At 41.7% G+C, this 15437-nt stretch overlaps 1 protein-coding gene and 1 long non-coding RNA gene across 13 annotated transcripts in view; one reads left to right on the forward strand and one right to left on the reverse strand.

Annotated features, from left to right (window-relative positions):
• LOC120397419 overlaps positions 1 to 3895 on the reverse strand; it is a 63433-nt gene extending 59538 nt beyond the window's left edge. For all 8 annotated transcript variants that reach the window (XR_005593786.1, XR_005593792.1, XR_005593790.1 and 5 more), the window contains exon 1: positions 3597 to 3895. This is a non-coding gene — a long non-coding RNA (uncharacterized LOC120397419). The remainder of the gene's footprint in view (positions 1 to 3596) is intronic.
• LOC120397414 (collagen alpha-6(VI) chain-like) overlaps positions 1 to 15437 on the forward strand; it is a 117800-nt gene that overhangs the window by 24951 nt on the left and 77412 nt on the right. For all 5 annotated transcript variants that reach the window (XR_005593782.1, XM_039523213.1, XM_039523214.1 and 2 more), the window contains 6 exons: positions 42 to 593; positions 1580 to 2137; positions 2590 to 3174; positions 4735 to 5310; positions 10729 to 11078; positions 13553 to 13631. Coding sequence is in view for 4 of the 5 variants with exons in the window: in XM_039523213.1 (XP_039379147.1) it covers positions 42 to 593; positions 1580 to 2137; positions 2590 to 3174; positions 4735 to 5310; positions 10729 to 11078; positions 13553 to 13631 (2700 nt within the window). In the remaining variant the exon portion in view is untranslated. The remainder of the gene's footprint in view (positions 1 to 41; positions 594 to 1579; positions 2138 to 2589; positions 3175 to 4734; positions 5311 to 10728; positions 11079 to 13552; positions 13632 to 15437) is intronic.

The raw sequence follows: 15437 nt of genomic DNA on the forward strand, positions 1-15437 counted from the left end.
TGAAAGATCATTCACCTTTCCCTTTGTTTCCTCTGAATTAGGTTGTGTGGACACAGAGGAAGCTGATATTTATTTCCTGATTGATGGGTCTGGCAGTATATACCCAAATGATTTCCAGGACATGAAAGTATTCATGAATGAGATGATCAGCATGTTCCAGGTCAGTGCCAATGGAGTTCGCTTTGGCGTGGTTCAGTACGAAAGCACTCCTCAAACAGAATTCATGATTAGCCAATACAACAGCGTGAAGCAGTTAAAGGAAGCAGTCCGTGTTATTCAGCAGTTAGGAGGTGGCACCAATACTGGAGATGCTTTAAGGTATATGAAAAGTCTTTTTGTAAAGGCTGCCAGGGACAGTGTTCCCAAGTTGCTGATAGTCATTACGGATGGCGAATCCCAGGATCAGGTGACAAAGGCAGCAGAAGAGCTGAGACAAGAAGGGATTGTTATATATGCCATTGGTGTCAAGAATGCCGTTAAAAAGGAACTGAAAGACATCGCAGGAACAGAAGAGCGAATGTTTTTTGTGAACGACTTTGATTCCTTAAAACTCATCAAACATGATATTGTGCAGGATATCTGCTCCCCAGAAGGTAAGAGGTTTTCCTAAATCACTCCAATCGCTTAGAAAGTAGAGAGCACCTGGATGTGCTCATTATAATTATGAGTAGTATTTACTATTTGCATTAGCCCAGCAGAGATGTGGTGCACATTGAAGATAGCTTTGCTAAATAAACAGGAATAAACAACTTCACTCTTTTGTGTAAATTGTCTCAGAAGAAGCAACATGCTTTGCCAGATGAAATCCAGGCTATCCTTTTCCTCCTGACACAGGGAGGGTATAATTTTGTTGATTGAACATCTCACAAAAGAAAATGAAGTCTGACACCAGGGCTGAAATTCTTAAAGATGGCCTTATGCATGTAAAATATATATATATTTACTATTTACAGTATGGTAGCACCTGAAGGTTCCTACCCCAAGGTACTGTACAAATATAGAACAAAGAGCAGCCCCCTGCTCTGAATTGCCTATGATCTAATGCTAGGTTAGTTGAGATCCTAAACACACGCACATTTTCAGCACTGTTGGTACAGTCCAGAACACGTGTGACTGTAGCGCACTGCTCTTCTAAAGGAGATAGATTAAGGCTCTGATTTTGGATCCCCAAGTCTGAGCATGAGCAGATGCGTTTGTCAAAAAAATGAAGTACTCATTTTAGGGCCACATTACTGACCTTATCCAGATCGGCTGTGGATCAAGGGCAGCGTATAAACCTTATGGTGGCGCATTCTGAGACGGGGGAAGAAGACTGTGTAACAAGATGTGGTTACATATTTATACATGCCATGGTCATCAGTGGAGATCAAACTCAGTATCTTCAGCACCAGAACATAAATCCTTACTATTTAGACTTTAACAGTAACTGTTAGCTGTTAGTAAACAGCAGCCTTTTATTTTCCTTGAGGTCTGCTACGGAAGACACGATTTTCTGTGTAGTTTTCAGTCTGAGTGGTGGGCAAATACATTCAGGAGGAGATTCCAAATTTTGTCTTCTCTCTTTTCTTCTCTTTCCCAGCCTGTAAGAATATGAAAGCCGACATTATTTTGCTGGTCGACAGCTCTGAGAGTATCCAGCCTGTTGATTTTCAGAAGATGAAGGATTTCATGCAGCTGATTGTGAACAGGTCTGATATTGGGGCTGATAAAGTTCAGATTGGGTTGTTGCAGTTCAGTTCCGAACCCCAGGAGGAGTTCCAGCTCAACCAATACGGCAGCAAGGCTGACCTAAGGAGAGCCATTTCGGGAATCAGGCAGATTAAATCCGGAACGATGACCGGGAAAGCCTTAACTTTTGCCTCCTCTTACTTTGATGAACCCAAAGGAGGGCGACCCAGAGTAAAACAGTATCTCATAGTGATCACAGATGGGGAGGCCCAAGATATCGTGAGAAAGCCTGCTGAGACCATTAGAGACAAAGGTATCACCATCTATGCCATTGGGGTTCTCCGCGCAAACAACTCCCAACTTGTGGAGATTGCCGGCAGTCAAGACAGAGTCTTCTTCGAGGATAACTTTGATTCCCTTATCTTTCTGGAAAAGGAGATTCTCTTTGAAATTTGCAACCCGGAGGACTGTAAGTGATAGTAATAACCTGTTGGGTCTTTCTAATTCTTTATTTTGTTGTGTTTACTGTTAATCCTTTATACAGTTTGATTCCTCCCCACCAACATATTTCTAGTAGAGATCTTCAGCTTTTCTTCCATTGTGATATTAAGCAACGATAGTAAAGTGAAATGCAATAGCAGAAAATAAGACCACGCTCTTTACAGACCATAGTCTTATGCTTTTCCTCAGGAGCCATATTTTATTTTCTTTCAGGCAGGTGCATATTTTTCTTTTGGACAAAAGGAAATGCCCACAGCCCTCCTTTTTTGTTTTTCTTTGTATCTTGCTTTTCGGAATGTCCTTGCGCTTTCTGGTTTCAGTTAGTAGTTGGATCAAAAGAACTTCTCAGGGAGGGAGCAAGGAGGAGAGAGACCTGATCATAACATTGCTGCTTTGTTTCCTTTGTTCTGTTAACAACAGCATGCAAAAGGACTGAAGTTGCAGACATCATATTTGTGGTACATGGATCAAGAAGCGTCACAGACTTGCAGTTCCAGGGCATTCAGAAGGTCATGGAGGCTGTGGTGAATGACTCAGTGGTTGGAAAAGACAATGTTCAGTTTGGGGCTGTGGTCTATAACACTAATCCTCAGGATCATTTCTCACTGAATACGTACTCTGCTAAATCACAGGTCAGAGAAGCAATCTCTAACTTGAGACCTATGTCGGGGCTAACCTTCACAGCAAGGGCTTTGAACTTTGCCAGGGAGAGATTTGGAATGGCTTATGGTGGTCGTACATCATCTCTTAGTGTCACTCGGATTCTTGTGCTTATTACTGATCAGCCAACTTCACCCTCAGATAGACCCAACCTTCCAGCAGCAGCAAAATCTTTGAAGCAAGATGGTATCAATGTCTTTGCTGTTGGAGTGGATAAAGCCAATAGAACAGAGCTTGAAGAAATTGTGGGAGAGCGAGAGAGATTGTTCTTTGTGCAGAGCTATAATGAACTGGAAAGTTTACATGAAAACCTCACTCATACAGTATGTGATGAGGCAAAGCCAGGTAAGTGAGACCTTTACATTGAGCTGTTGGTTTTTTCTTATATGTTTTCAGTCATTTATCCAGACTATCTAGGTTGTCACAGGCAATATCAGTCACAGGCAATGGCCATTTTAAAAATGTTCTATTGTGACAAGGTCAAGGGGTGGATGGAAATAGGGTAGAGACAATTTCCAGTATGGAAAGCAGCACATGTCAAAATCAGAGCCCTTCACCATCATTTTCTTATGAACTTTTCCAGCAAAGCACGTTCAGGGGGTGAGGGCTCTGGCTGGGGCTGCGGGCTCTGGGACGGGGCTGGGGATGAGGGGTTGGGGGTGCAGGAGGGTGCTCCTGGCTGGGACCGAGGGGTTCAGAGGGCAGGAGGAGGATCAGGGCTGGGGCACGGGAGGGAGTCAGGGGTGCAGGCTCTGGACAGCGCTTACCTCACGCATCTCCCAGAAGCAATGGCATGTCCCCCCTCTGGCTCCTATATAGAGGCATGGCCAGGCAGCTCAGTGCGCTGCCCCATCCACAGGTGCCACCCCTTCAGCTCTCATTGGCTGTTCACTGAAGTATACAAGCATTGTACAATTCTGATGTAAACTTTCATTTTGAAGTACCAAGCTCACCGACTAGACGCTGCCTGTAATAAATGTCATGCACCTGAGATAGCTCCTGCAGCACAAACTTGTTCACAAACAAGAAACTGCCCAACTTTCCAGTAAACCAACAGACCTTCTGGTTCCCATGCCATCCAAGGCAGTCAGGAAGCTCAGCATTCTTCTTCTAGAATGCAAGCAATTTTTCTTACTATGATGCTTCAGACTGTGGCAAGAAAGGGATGGTGTTTTACTTGATTACACCTGCTGACTGTCCAACAATTGTTATTCAGTGAGAACATAAGAACATAAGAACGGCCGTACTGGGTCAGACCAAAGGTCCATCTAACCCAGTATCCTGTCTACCGACAGTGGCCAATGCCAGGTGCCCCAGAGGGAGTGAACCTAACAGGCAATGTTCAAGTGATCTCTCTCCTGCCATCCATCTCCATCATCTGACGAACAGAGGCTAGGGACACCATTCTTACCCATCCTGGCTAATAGCCATTTATGGACTTAGCCCCCATGAATTTATCCAGTTCCCTTTTAAACATTGTTATAGTCCTAGCCTTCACAACATCCTCAGGTAAGGAGTTCCACAAGTTGACTGTGTGCTGCGTGAAGAAGAACTTCCTTTTATTTGTTTTAAACCTGCTGCCTATTAATTTCATTTGGTGACCCCTAGTTCTTGTATTATGGGAATAAGTAAATAACTTTTCCTTATCCACTTTCTCATTAAAGAATTAAAGATTAACCTTATTCCACTGATAGCCTGACTTCAGACACAAGTTCTGCATAACCTAGTCTCACCTCCTCTCTGCAAGAAGTCATAGTTATGGTATATAAAGTGGCCAGGAGCTAGTTTCTCCCAGCATTTGCTATTTGATACATGGTGAAGTTTCTTTCTGTACAATGAGAATGAAGGCAACGACTGAACTCTCTCAGATTTGCATAGCTAAGTAAATTTTTTTCCCCCCTGCAGCTTGTGGCAACCAACAGGCAGATCTTGTATTCTTGATTGATGGGTCATTAAGGATATCTGCACATAACTTTTCTGCCATGAAAACATTCATGAAGGAAATCGTGGACAGTTTTATTATTGCTCAGGACAAAGTCCAAGTTGGCGTGGTCCAGTACAGCAAAGATCCCCAGAAGGAAATATATCTTAATGAATTCCACTCTGACACAGCCATAAAGGAACGGATTGACAGCATTGTCCAGTTAAAGACCTCCACCTTCACTGGCAAAGGTCTGAGGTTTGTCAAGAGCTTTTTTGAGACTACCAAGGGTGGCCGGAAAAAACAAGGAGTTTTGCAGAGCCTAGTAGTGATTACTGATGGACAGTCTAACGATGTGGTGGATGAGGCAGCTATTGCACTGAGGAATGATGGGATACACATCTTTGCAATTGGCCTAGGGATTCCAAACTCATTTGAGCTTCTTCGAATTGCCGGTGATGCACGCAGGGTGTATGTGCTGGAGAATTTTGAAGTGCTGAAAACCATAGAGAGGAAGATTGTCACTGAAATCTGTGAATTGGAAGATCGTCCTAGCCAGGGTATGTCACAGAAATCTTTTATTGAGTATATCTATTGACAGATTCTCTGTGTCCCACACTTTTGTGATTAGTCAAAGGAAAGAAATCACATTTTTGTAGATCATAGATAACGTAGTGTGTTTTGGAGTGACATAGAGCAGCCAAAGCATGCTACTAAATCTGGCCCTGGAACTTCAGCAGGACATAAGCAGTGGGTGCAGACTAACTCAGGTACGTCTACACTACCCGACGGATTGGTGAATAGTGATAAATCTATCGGGGATTGATTTATCGCATCTCGTCTAGACGCGATAAATCGATCCCCGAACACGCTTCCCGTTGACACTGGAACTCCACCGCTGCAAGAAGCGGAAGCGGAGTCAACAGGGGAGAAGCGGCCGTCAATCCCGCGCTGCGAGGATGCAAAGTAAGTCAATCTAAGATACGTCGACTTCAGCTACGCTATTCTCGTAGTCGAAGTTGCGTCTCTTAGATGATTTCCCCTCCCCCGCAGTGTAGACCAGGTCCTCCTAAGAAACACAAAGCTTCTATTTTCATGCAAGAGTTAGTAGCAGAGCTGGGTGAAAGTTGGAAATTCTGTTCCATGGGAAATTCTGTAAAAAAAAAAATCATAATAATCATTCCATTTTGGAATGAAAAGTAACAGTTTTAGAAACTTCCTGTGGAAGGGAAAATCTGAAACAAAAATTCTTTAGGAATGATTGAAACATTTCATTTAGAAAACTTTTGAAATGAAATACAACCCATGCTCTCACGCTCCCAGCTCAGCCATGGCTTTCAGGGCTTCTAGACTCCCAGCTCCCTGTCAGGCCTAGAAGACTGACACAGAACCAGGCACCTGCATGGTGTGGGGTCCACATGGACGATACCTAGATGCTTAACAGATCAGTGCTGAAATAAAAACTGCCCCCACCAGAGTCCAATATTACTGCTGTGAAAATGGAGCATGTTCACGTCAGGGAGATGATGTCTAATGCAGCAGCACCTCCTGGTGCTCCTTCACCAGAGAACAGTGAGCTTCACCAGCAGAGAGCCACATAGTAAATACATTATAAAAATGCAAACTCTCTTAGAGGAGAGAGAGAAGAAAATATTTGATCTCACTGTTTTGTAACAACAAAAAAACAACCCCAAAACACCAACCAAACAACCACCCAAAAACAATTCCAGAGATATTTGTCATATAGCAGCTGCCTGTTTCCATTTGATAAGCTAATTTTATCGTGACTTCTGTCATCTTCTATTTCCCCAATTTTTTTTCCCTTTAAACCTTTTTTGCTGACATAAATCTAAATTTTCCCCCACACTCTGACTGACCAAAACGTTGCATTTCCATTTGTTTGCAATATTTTTTTGTATATAAACATACTGAGGGCACTCATACTACAGTGATAGGGGGTCCAGATAGAAATCTGGATGCATGGACAGATAGATTTAAAAAAATCATTTCACAAATTAAGCATTTTTACATGCAAATGAATACCTCTACATGTGCTGCAGATTCACATATGCATTTTACAGCACAATATGGATAATGATTTTTAAAAATGTACATAATGCAGTGCTAAATTAACCCTTGGGATAGTTAATTCAGTTACACCAGGTATAGTTAATTCAGTTACACAAGTGATGAATCTGGCCCACAGTTACAGCTATAAAATGTGTGTGTGTTATGTGAGTGTATGTGAGATATAGACACATGTATGAAATTATTCTACAGACACACTAATATATATTTATATATTTAAGTGAACTGGGAAAAGGTGACACAGGCAGCAACGCTTCTAACGATTTTGGCCGTAATCTTTCTGTGCCTCTATTCCCCATATGTAAAATGGAAGTAATAGTATCATCTCCCACCTCAAGGGTATTGTAAAGATAATTTAATTAATGTTTGTAAAGCACTAAGATACTATGAGAAGTGCATTATAGAAATGCCCGTGAGGAAATTAATAATGCTGCATGAGATGCAGAGTTTGGATGGAGTGCAGTAAATAAGGCCTGGGGGCACACAATTAAATGATGAGGATAAAAAGAAATATTCAATAACTTCCAGCCTAGTGAGCACTATCCGTTGTGTTTACTGAATGAGGCACGGGTCCTGTGGAAAAAATAATATGTGATCATGTAATTATCCTGCATATCACAAGAGGGCAGAATTAAGGTTGCACAGGCAACATTTGTTCTGGCATTTCCAAACTTTTGAGTGCTTCACTTGCCCTTGAGTGAATCTTATTGTAGGTTTCTTCTGATGTAATATATACCATATCTGAATGTGTGTTTGTGTCTTTTTCTTCTTTTCTCATATCTATTTGAATATATTTGAGAAAATAAAATAAGAAAAGAAAATGGATATATTCTCTGTCTGAGTTAACCATAAATATATGTAAACAAAACAATGCAACATAATACTTATGTTCTCAATTATTGGTACAGCAAATAGAGGAAAGGCATAGGTTACCAGATTTCCTTTCTCGATACTATGGTTCTATTTGTCTATACTGTTCTGACAGCAGAATAGTGTTAAGAGGAGCTGAGCACCATGGATGCAGCCTTGTCTATACACAGCAGTTACGTTGCTTTAACTATTATGGTATTGTTTACAGAGGTATAACCCTCCTGATGTGGATGCAGTTATACTGCTGGCCTTGTCTACAATAGAAAGAGTTTGCTGATTTAGCTATACTGGCATAGCTGTACCCATAAACCCTCCTAATGTAGACTCAGCTTGCACTGACAAAAGACTTATTTTGCCAGTATAATTTATACCAGTTCCTAGAATGAAATAAGTTATTCCAGCAAAAGGCCTTTTTTGCCAGTATAACTGTGTCTATAGATGGACACAGCTATGCGGGTATAAGTTTTAAATGTAGACCAGGCCATATAACGGTGCTTATTCTAGTATAGCCTGTTCTCATGTGAGAAGGGGGATAAGGAGGATAAGCTATAGCTGTTTAAGGCACCTTTATACTGGTATAGTTGTGCCCACATTAGGAGTTTGACTGGCATAGCTAGTTCGGTAAAAAATTCCAACCCTTGACCCTCATCATTATGCTGGTAAAAAACTGTGCGTAGGCCAGGCCTTAGGAACCTCATCAGGAAGGAAGGAGTAGCTAAAATACTCCACTGTGCTTCACATTGTCACTTACTGGTAGTGGGCACTTTGGGAGCTACTTTTCACTCCAGTCATGAAAATTCAGTCTTCATGTCTTCATTATATGAACTCAGTCAAGCCACTTTACCTCTCCGTACTGTTTTCCTACCAGTAAAATATTTGTCACATGAGTCTGGTGAAGATTAACTGATGTCTGTAACATGCCTTGCCATCCTTGGACCCAAGTACAAAGATGCCCTCAGATACATGTGTTCAGTTTCCGTGGACTTCCCATTGAAATCAACAGGAGATGCCTGAGCATGGTGTAAATTGTTATTGAAATAAATTGGGCTATGCTAGTTTACACCAACCGAGGATCTGCCCCCTGAATTCTTTTCAAGTAGTGTGGTGCAAGTGCAGGTCAGGCCTCAGAAAAAAGCTCCTGATGAAAACAAGCATCCTGTGTGCTAGGAAGGACCACATACTAGAATCAGACAAGTGATCTGTTCATGGAAATGTTTAATCAGAAACATTTTATGGAAGTACTAAATCACAGTTCTATGGCCTTGTGCTGATCTCTGGCACACAGGTGTACTGTAAATCTAGCATCATTCATTGATATTGTGACTATAAGTTCAGAATCTGAGTTAGTGTGTGTGTATTTAGCTGTGTTGGAGAAAGTTGTTTTTTCATTGCCAGAAGAACACATGCGGCAGTAAATAATGTCACATAGATTTACAGGCTTGCGTGCTGATGCTAGCTTTTAAAGCTCTGTGGTTCAGCATGCATAGCCAAAAGATTTTAATTCAGCTTAGTAACAAATAGTTTCCTCCAGAGGGCATTTTGTACTGCAAAAGGAAGTACTGAACTTTAACGGTTTAAAGGATGATAGCCAAGTGGAGTGAAATCACCAGAAGCCTGCAATCTATTTTGTTAACTACAGGTTATGTGCATCCCAGAATTATTAGAGTGAGGAAGTTAGTATCAATTGGCAATCAATAAAATTATTATTAACCCTTAAAAGGATGAGGTAACAGTTTGTTGGAGCATCTACTCCAGTATAATTGATTTACTTTTTTAAGTGACAAGTGACACAACACAAACTCACCTTTCTAGTGCCTGGCTTTCTGTATCTGTGGTGAGTAAAGACTAGCTGAATGCCTCAACCCAAACATTCTTAGTTTCTATTCTATTCTCTGTACTCTGACATCCCCAACTACCTCATTATCCCATCTCCGCAGTTTCTCACACAAATGAGTAAAAGCGTAGGAGAAAAGGGAACGTGAAGGAGCAGAGAAAGGATTAAATGGAACAATTATAGTTAATGACTTTAGCCCATCAGGATGCATTCATAGCAAACTAGGCAACCGTATTGTCCTCTAAAAATATTTCAGAGAGTCATAAGTGGAAACAAAAGAAATAGGGTGCTTTGTTTTAAAGATATAATTGCATCAGGCGGAAATTGTTGATAAGTGTGCTACAATGGAAAATTAACTACAGGTGGATAGTGTGGTCAGGAGAGACAGAACAAACTTCAGTATAGGGATCAAGGGATCAACAAGGTACAAAGAACAAGTCAGGTGGTTTAGCTGAGTCAGCATGGCTGGGAAACAGCAGTCAAATCACAAAATATTGGCTATTTTTTATCACACTTTGTAGGAACTTTTCCATAACCAGTATATGCCATACTTTACAGTACTAATCACTCACCATGGAGATGTATTTCCCATGTCCTCCCTTCCCTCTTCCTCTCCCAACTTGTGAGTGTTTCTCTCACTGACTGTTTGATGTCTAACATATAATTCAATTCTGTGAATAATTACTGCCAACCACATTGCATTGGAGCCAATTGCACTACTCACAGCAGGAAGCCCAACGCTCAGTGGTAAGTGTTTGCAGGATCAGGCCCTTAAATTCTAATCTTTTGGGAGCTGAGATAATCTCTATCATTTGTTCTGTTAAGTGCCCCTCATGTGTAGGGTACTAAATACATAATATTGATGTTCAATTCATTTTTTTAGCCATGCTTTTGGTGACGCAAAAGTTACATCCAGTTAGAGGTGTGTGTGTATGTGTGAGTCTCTCTCTCTCTCTCTCTCTCTCTCTATGTGCAGTAATATAAGCCAGCTACTCAGCAGGGGTAAATTGTCATGGCCCCATGCAAGTCAATGGAGTGACACCAATTTACACCAGTTGAAGATCTTGCTCTCTAATTCTTCTAATTTTAAATTGAGCATGTTTTTGTCACTGGTGCAGATAGAAAACAAGATCATAAAATAGTGCTTGGATTTGATGACTGATTTTCTTCCCTGCCCCCTTCTCAGACTGCAACATAGATGTTTCTGTAGGAATTGATATTTCGAGGCGCATGAAGTCTATATCTGCACTGAACGAGAAGCAGAAACTGCAAAAGTACCTGCCCAAACTCCTGCACCAGATGGAGTCCTTGACTAAAATCAGCTGTACTGTTGAGTCTCAAATCAACATCAGGTTCAAGTACCAAGTGTTTGCACAGAACGGCCAGTCGTTGTTTGACTCCGATTTTGAAGCCTATGATGAAGAGATCCTCCAGAAATTCTTAGTTGTACAGACCATTGTAGACACCTATCTGAATGCAGACTTCTTACAGTCATTTTGGGAGAAATCCCTCAGCCTGGCCTCTGCTAAAGTGAAGGTAAATAAAACGGAATAAATTATATTGTTTCAAAGTATATTAACTCTAGTGCTGGTGTACATTGCATGGGAAATAAAGACGTCATTAATGTTCTTTTAGATAAATCCTTGGATTCATTTTGACAGCATTCATGACCCCTTACTGCAAACAATTGTGTAAGTGAATTTTTGCTCCTGGAATTCAAATACTTGGGCAAAGCCATATGCTCACAAGTATTTACATGGGACGTTTTCACATGTCCATCTTGGAAGCAGTTAGCAGGTTAAGGAGCAGAACAGTACTCTGTAATAGATGGCTAATCACACAACCTGAGTAGTAATGACTCAAAGCAAACATCATCGCAAATGTTTCATGGCAGAAACATATTCACAGAAACCACTCATTAAATAATTTCAAATAACAAATGAAGTGAAGTCGAGGTCTGTCTGTGGATAATTTACAAACAGAGAAAGATGGCTATATTTGTAGACTAACATGTCCACTGCAAATAGTTCATCCAGGTTGAAATGAGACCAAGAGAAAGCAAAGATCTAAAGGGCTGATCCAATCCCTACTGAAGTCAAAGGGAAACCTTCCATTCACTTGAATAGGAATTAGACGACACCTAGGATTTCAGATTCAGTGCCTGTTATGTTTTTTTCTGATTAAGAAACTAGTTCTGGAAAGAATTTTTACACACTAAGGCACTGATTCAGAAAAACATCCCTATTCAGGAAAGGCACGTTAGCCCCTCTAAGATATAAAATGTATCTTCCAGAGAGAGCTTATTTTAATTCTTACAAGGTATTGCTAGTTTAGAATGGTCTTAATTGAATTTAGAGTGCTCACTGAAAAGTGTATTCTCACTTCCATTCTGAGGAGCAGACACAAATCCCCATGCTGGCAGGTAAGAATATAAACTCCATATTCAGCATTTGTAGAATTCTTTCTTCTCAGCATAGGTGCATGGAGTGGTGCATATCTAATGTTTTGGGTTTTTTTTTTCCTTTTTTTGTTAAAATCTGTAAAGTGCAGGTGTTCTCTGAATGATGACTGTAAAATGGCATCATGAGGGCCCACTTGTAATGCATCTCAATGATTTCTGAACAAATTTGCTCAGTTTACATATAAAAATGTTATTTTTCTAACTGCGAACTCTACTAATGCAATGTGGAATCTGAGAGTTGAGCTGAGTTCTTCCCTCCTCATGCATCATCACCAGTAACAAAGATTCTGCAGATCTAATGCTGCTTTTAGCTACATCTGTACAACTCCACTGCCATCACCATTCTAGGAATTGGAAGGTAGCTCAAACCTCATAGCCATTTAATTCTTGGCCACGCTGCTGAGACAGCCAAAAGGGCACCCGTTATTACCCTTTGTTCTGTCACTGGTGTGTGTGTGACGTAAACATCTGACTATTTACTTAAAACAGGACTGAGATCATGAATTAATTTTTCATAGGTCACTGAACAGCAACAATTTTTTTGCTCATCAGTTGGATGAGACACAAAGATTCTGGTTCTTTGTTGTTTATTGTTATGTTTGAGTATGGAATACTGAACTCAATCTTGAAGTCATTAACTGAGCAAGACCCAGATTTATTCCAATCAAAAACTGACCCCACCATGCTTAGAGTGGGAACAGAAAGGTACTTTCCAACGTTTTGTGACAGATTATTTGCACAGCAGGGGCTCAATTTGCCACTGCATCTGAGCTCCACTAGGGCAGATGCGGGGCCTGATCTAACTTATGCCACTGGAGATTTTATACCACTGGAGGATGGGGTAGTGAAGCTTTGCTTCACTGTACCCCCTGTCTTGGTGTCAACATCCCCCTCTCTCCTCCTACTCTGGGGATGTGGAGTGGCTGGCGCAGGAGCTGACTCAGCCGCATATGCCAGCCTTACACCAGTGGAGAGCTCCTGTGTGCTAGGGGACTTCTCTGCTGCCCACCTATGGCTGAATAAAGCATCAAGTAGGCAGAATGGACCAGGGAACCCAGCCCAGCATTGTTATGTTGTTAGTCTGACAAATCCAGTCTGGACTGCCATCACTCAAAGGTAAAACACTGCTTGCTCTAAATTCTCTGTTACACCAGGGTCAATCTGGAGAACTCCACTGACTTCAGTGAAAGTCCTTCAGATTGTAAACAAGAATAGAATTGGCCCTTTGCCCAGCACACCTGGGCACTTAACTGAATTGGTTGCATTAATAAAAGTTGCAGTCTACAAGGTAAATACTTCCAAATGGAGCCACTGTCAAACCAGAGATATTTTGGGGCTTAATTACCATGATTCTGTCCTTTTTAAGCTACATTGTCACCAATTTTCAATACTAAATTGTAATTTTTAAATTAACCAGGAATATAAACTCATCAAAGATTGCACAGCACTTTGAGAACTACCCAGGGAAAGCGGTGGGTGGTATTATTATGGTTATTGTTTTTGCATATTTTCTGCCAACCACCTTGGTAATTCAGTGTTTTGTTCATAGGTTCTCTTAGTGTTTACAGATGGGCTGGATGATTCTATAGAAATGCTCAGAACAACGGCAGACTCCCTTCGCATTAAAGGTATGGCCTGTTATGACGGTCCAGCATTGCATTGCACCAGAAGATAAATCTCCAATGCAAAAAGAGCCTCACAAGTATTGAGTCTCAGAGCCTGGGTCAACTGACTCAGGCTCACATAATGGGGCCAAAAATAGCAGTGTAGATGTTCTGCTTAGGCTCTGAGACCCACACCTTTTGCTGGGTTTCAGAGGCTGAGCTCCAGCCTGAAAGGAAATGTTTACACTGCTATTTTTAGCTCTGCAAGCTTGAGTAAGTCAACCTGGGCTCTGAGATTTGCTGCCATGGGTTTTTTGGTTTATTTTGCAATGTAGACAGACCCAAAGAGTGCTACATTCCTCTCCCACTGCAGACCTTCCACATACTCATGCTGATCTGCCTGAGAATTCTTGGTGAGCACCCTCCCTTCTCTGGGTGAACCAGGGCTCTCAATTCCCTGAATGATTTGTAGACTTTACCTCTCCCAGTATGATCATGAGGGTTTCTGCCATCAGTTCCATTTTCACTCTAGGATAATAATTGTTAGAGAGCTTATTCCTTCACTCTCCCACTTCCCTCGTCCTTCTCGCATGAACAGAGAGCAACAATACCTGAAATCCGAAGGTGCAAACAATTTGATCTTTATTGGAGTGAACTTCCAGCAAGCTTAAATCCAAGTTCCTTTTTCCTTATTTTTGAATCCCAATTTACTTCCTGTTTGTCCCTAATTTATATAGTAATATTCACAGCTATACCTTAACCAATCATTCTACTAAAATGTACCTAACCAATCCTAACATATTATAACATGATTAGCTAACCAATTATATCCCACCACCTTAATTAGTTTACATCCAGCAAAATTAATTATACAGCAGAGAGAAACTATCACAGAACCAGACAGAGACCATGCAAATAAACATCAAAGTGGGAACTATAATGACAAAGCAATACAGAAGTGAAGATTTTACAACTACAGCTATCAAGACTTAAGGATTTCCCAGCTGTGTCTATTGATAAGTGAGTTCTAACCAGACAGAAAACTATCAAACTAAATTTCCTTTGACATCTTCTAGGCTCTTCCCTTTCTCCGGAGGTGATAGATCAGATCACCTTCCTAACAGCCCCAGATTGCCTTATGTGACAATTGTGATTAGCACTAGTAATTGTTCCATCCAGGGCCAGGGAATTTTCATCCTTTTCTCCTTTTTGAATTAACCTGTAATACACACATAACAAAATTTACACGTCCCCTTTCCCAATCCCGTTTGTACCTTTTTATTTGCGTACAGTGAACCCACTCCCATCCTCCATTCTCTGTACCCAATAATAGCAGACTGGGCCCTAGCTGGTCAAGGACAAGATAGGGGCCCTTCCATTTAGGAGCTGGGAATGGATGGTGTTGACCTGGAATCTTGTACATCACTAGATCTCCCACCATGGGTAGATCATGCTCTCCAGACAGGTCATATCATGCTTTGACTCTTGCTGCTCCTTGCTGGTCTTGCCAGGGCACCGCCTGCTGTACCTGTTTTACATGGTCGATTACAGTTAAAATCCTTTCTTGTGTTAAGCAGGGCCGCCCGGGGGGTGGGGGTGGGGGCAAGTGGGGCAATTTGTCCCAGGCCCCGCAGGGGCCCCCATGAGAGTTTTTCGGGGCCCCTGGAGCAGGGTCCTTCACTTGCTCCAGGGGCCCCGGAAAACTCTCATGGGGCCCGGGCCCCCGGAGCTGCTTCCACTCCAGGTCTTCGGCAGCAATTCGGTGGCCGGGGGTCCTTCCGCTCTGGGACCCACCGCTGAAGTGCCCCGAAGACCTGTTTAAAACGGTGA

This window comes from Mauremys reevesii, linkage group 2 (assembly GCF_016161935.1).
Source record: "Mauremys reevesii isolate NIE-2019 linkage group 2, ASM1616193v1, whole genome shotgun sequence".
NCBI classification, from domain to species: Eukaryota; Metazoa; Chordata; order Testudines; family Geoemydidae; genus Mauremys; species Mauremys reevesii.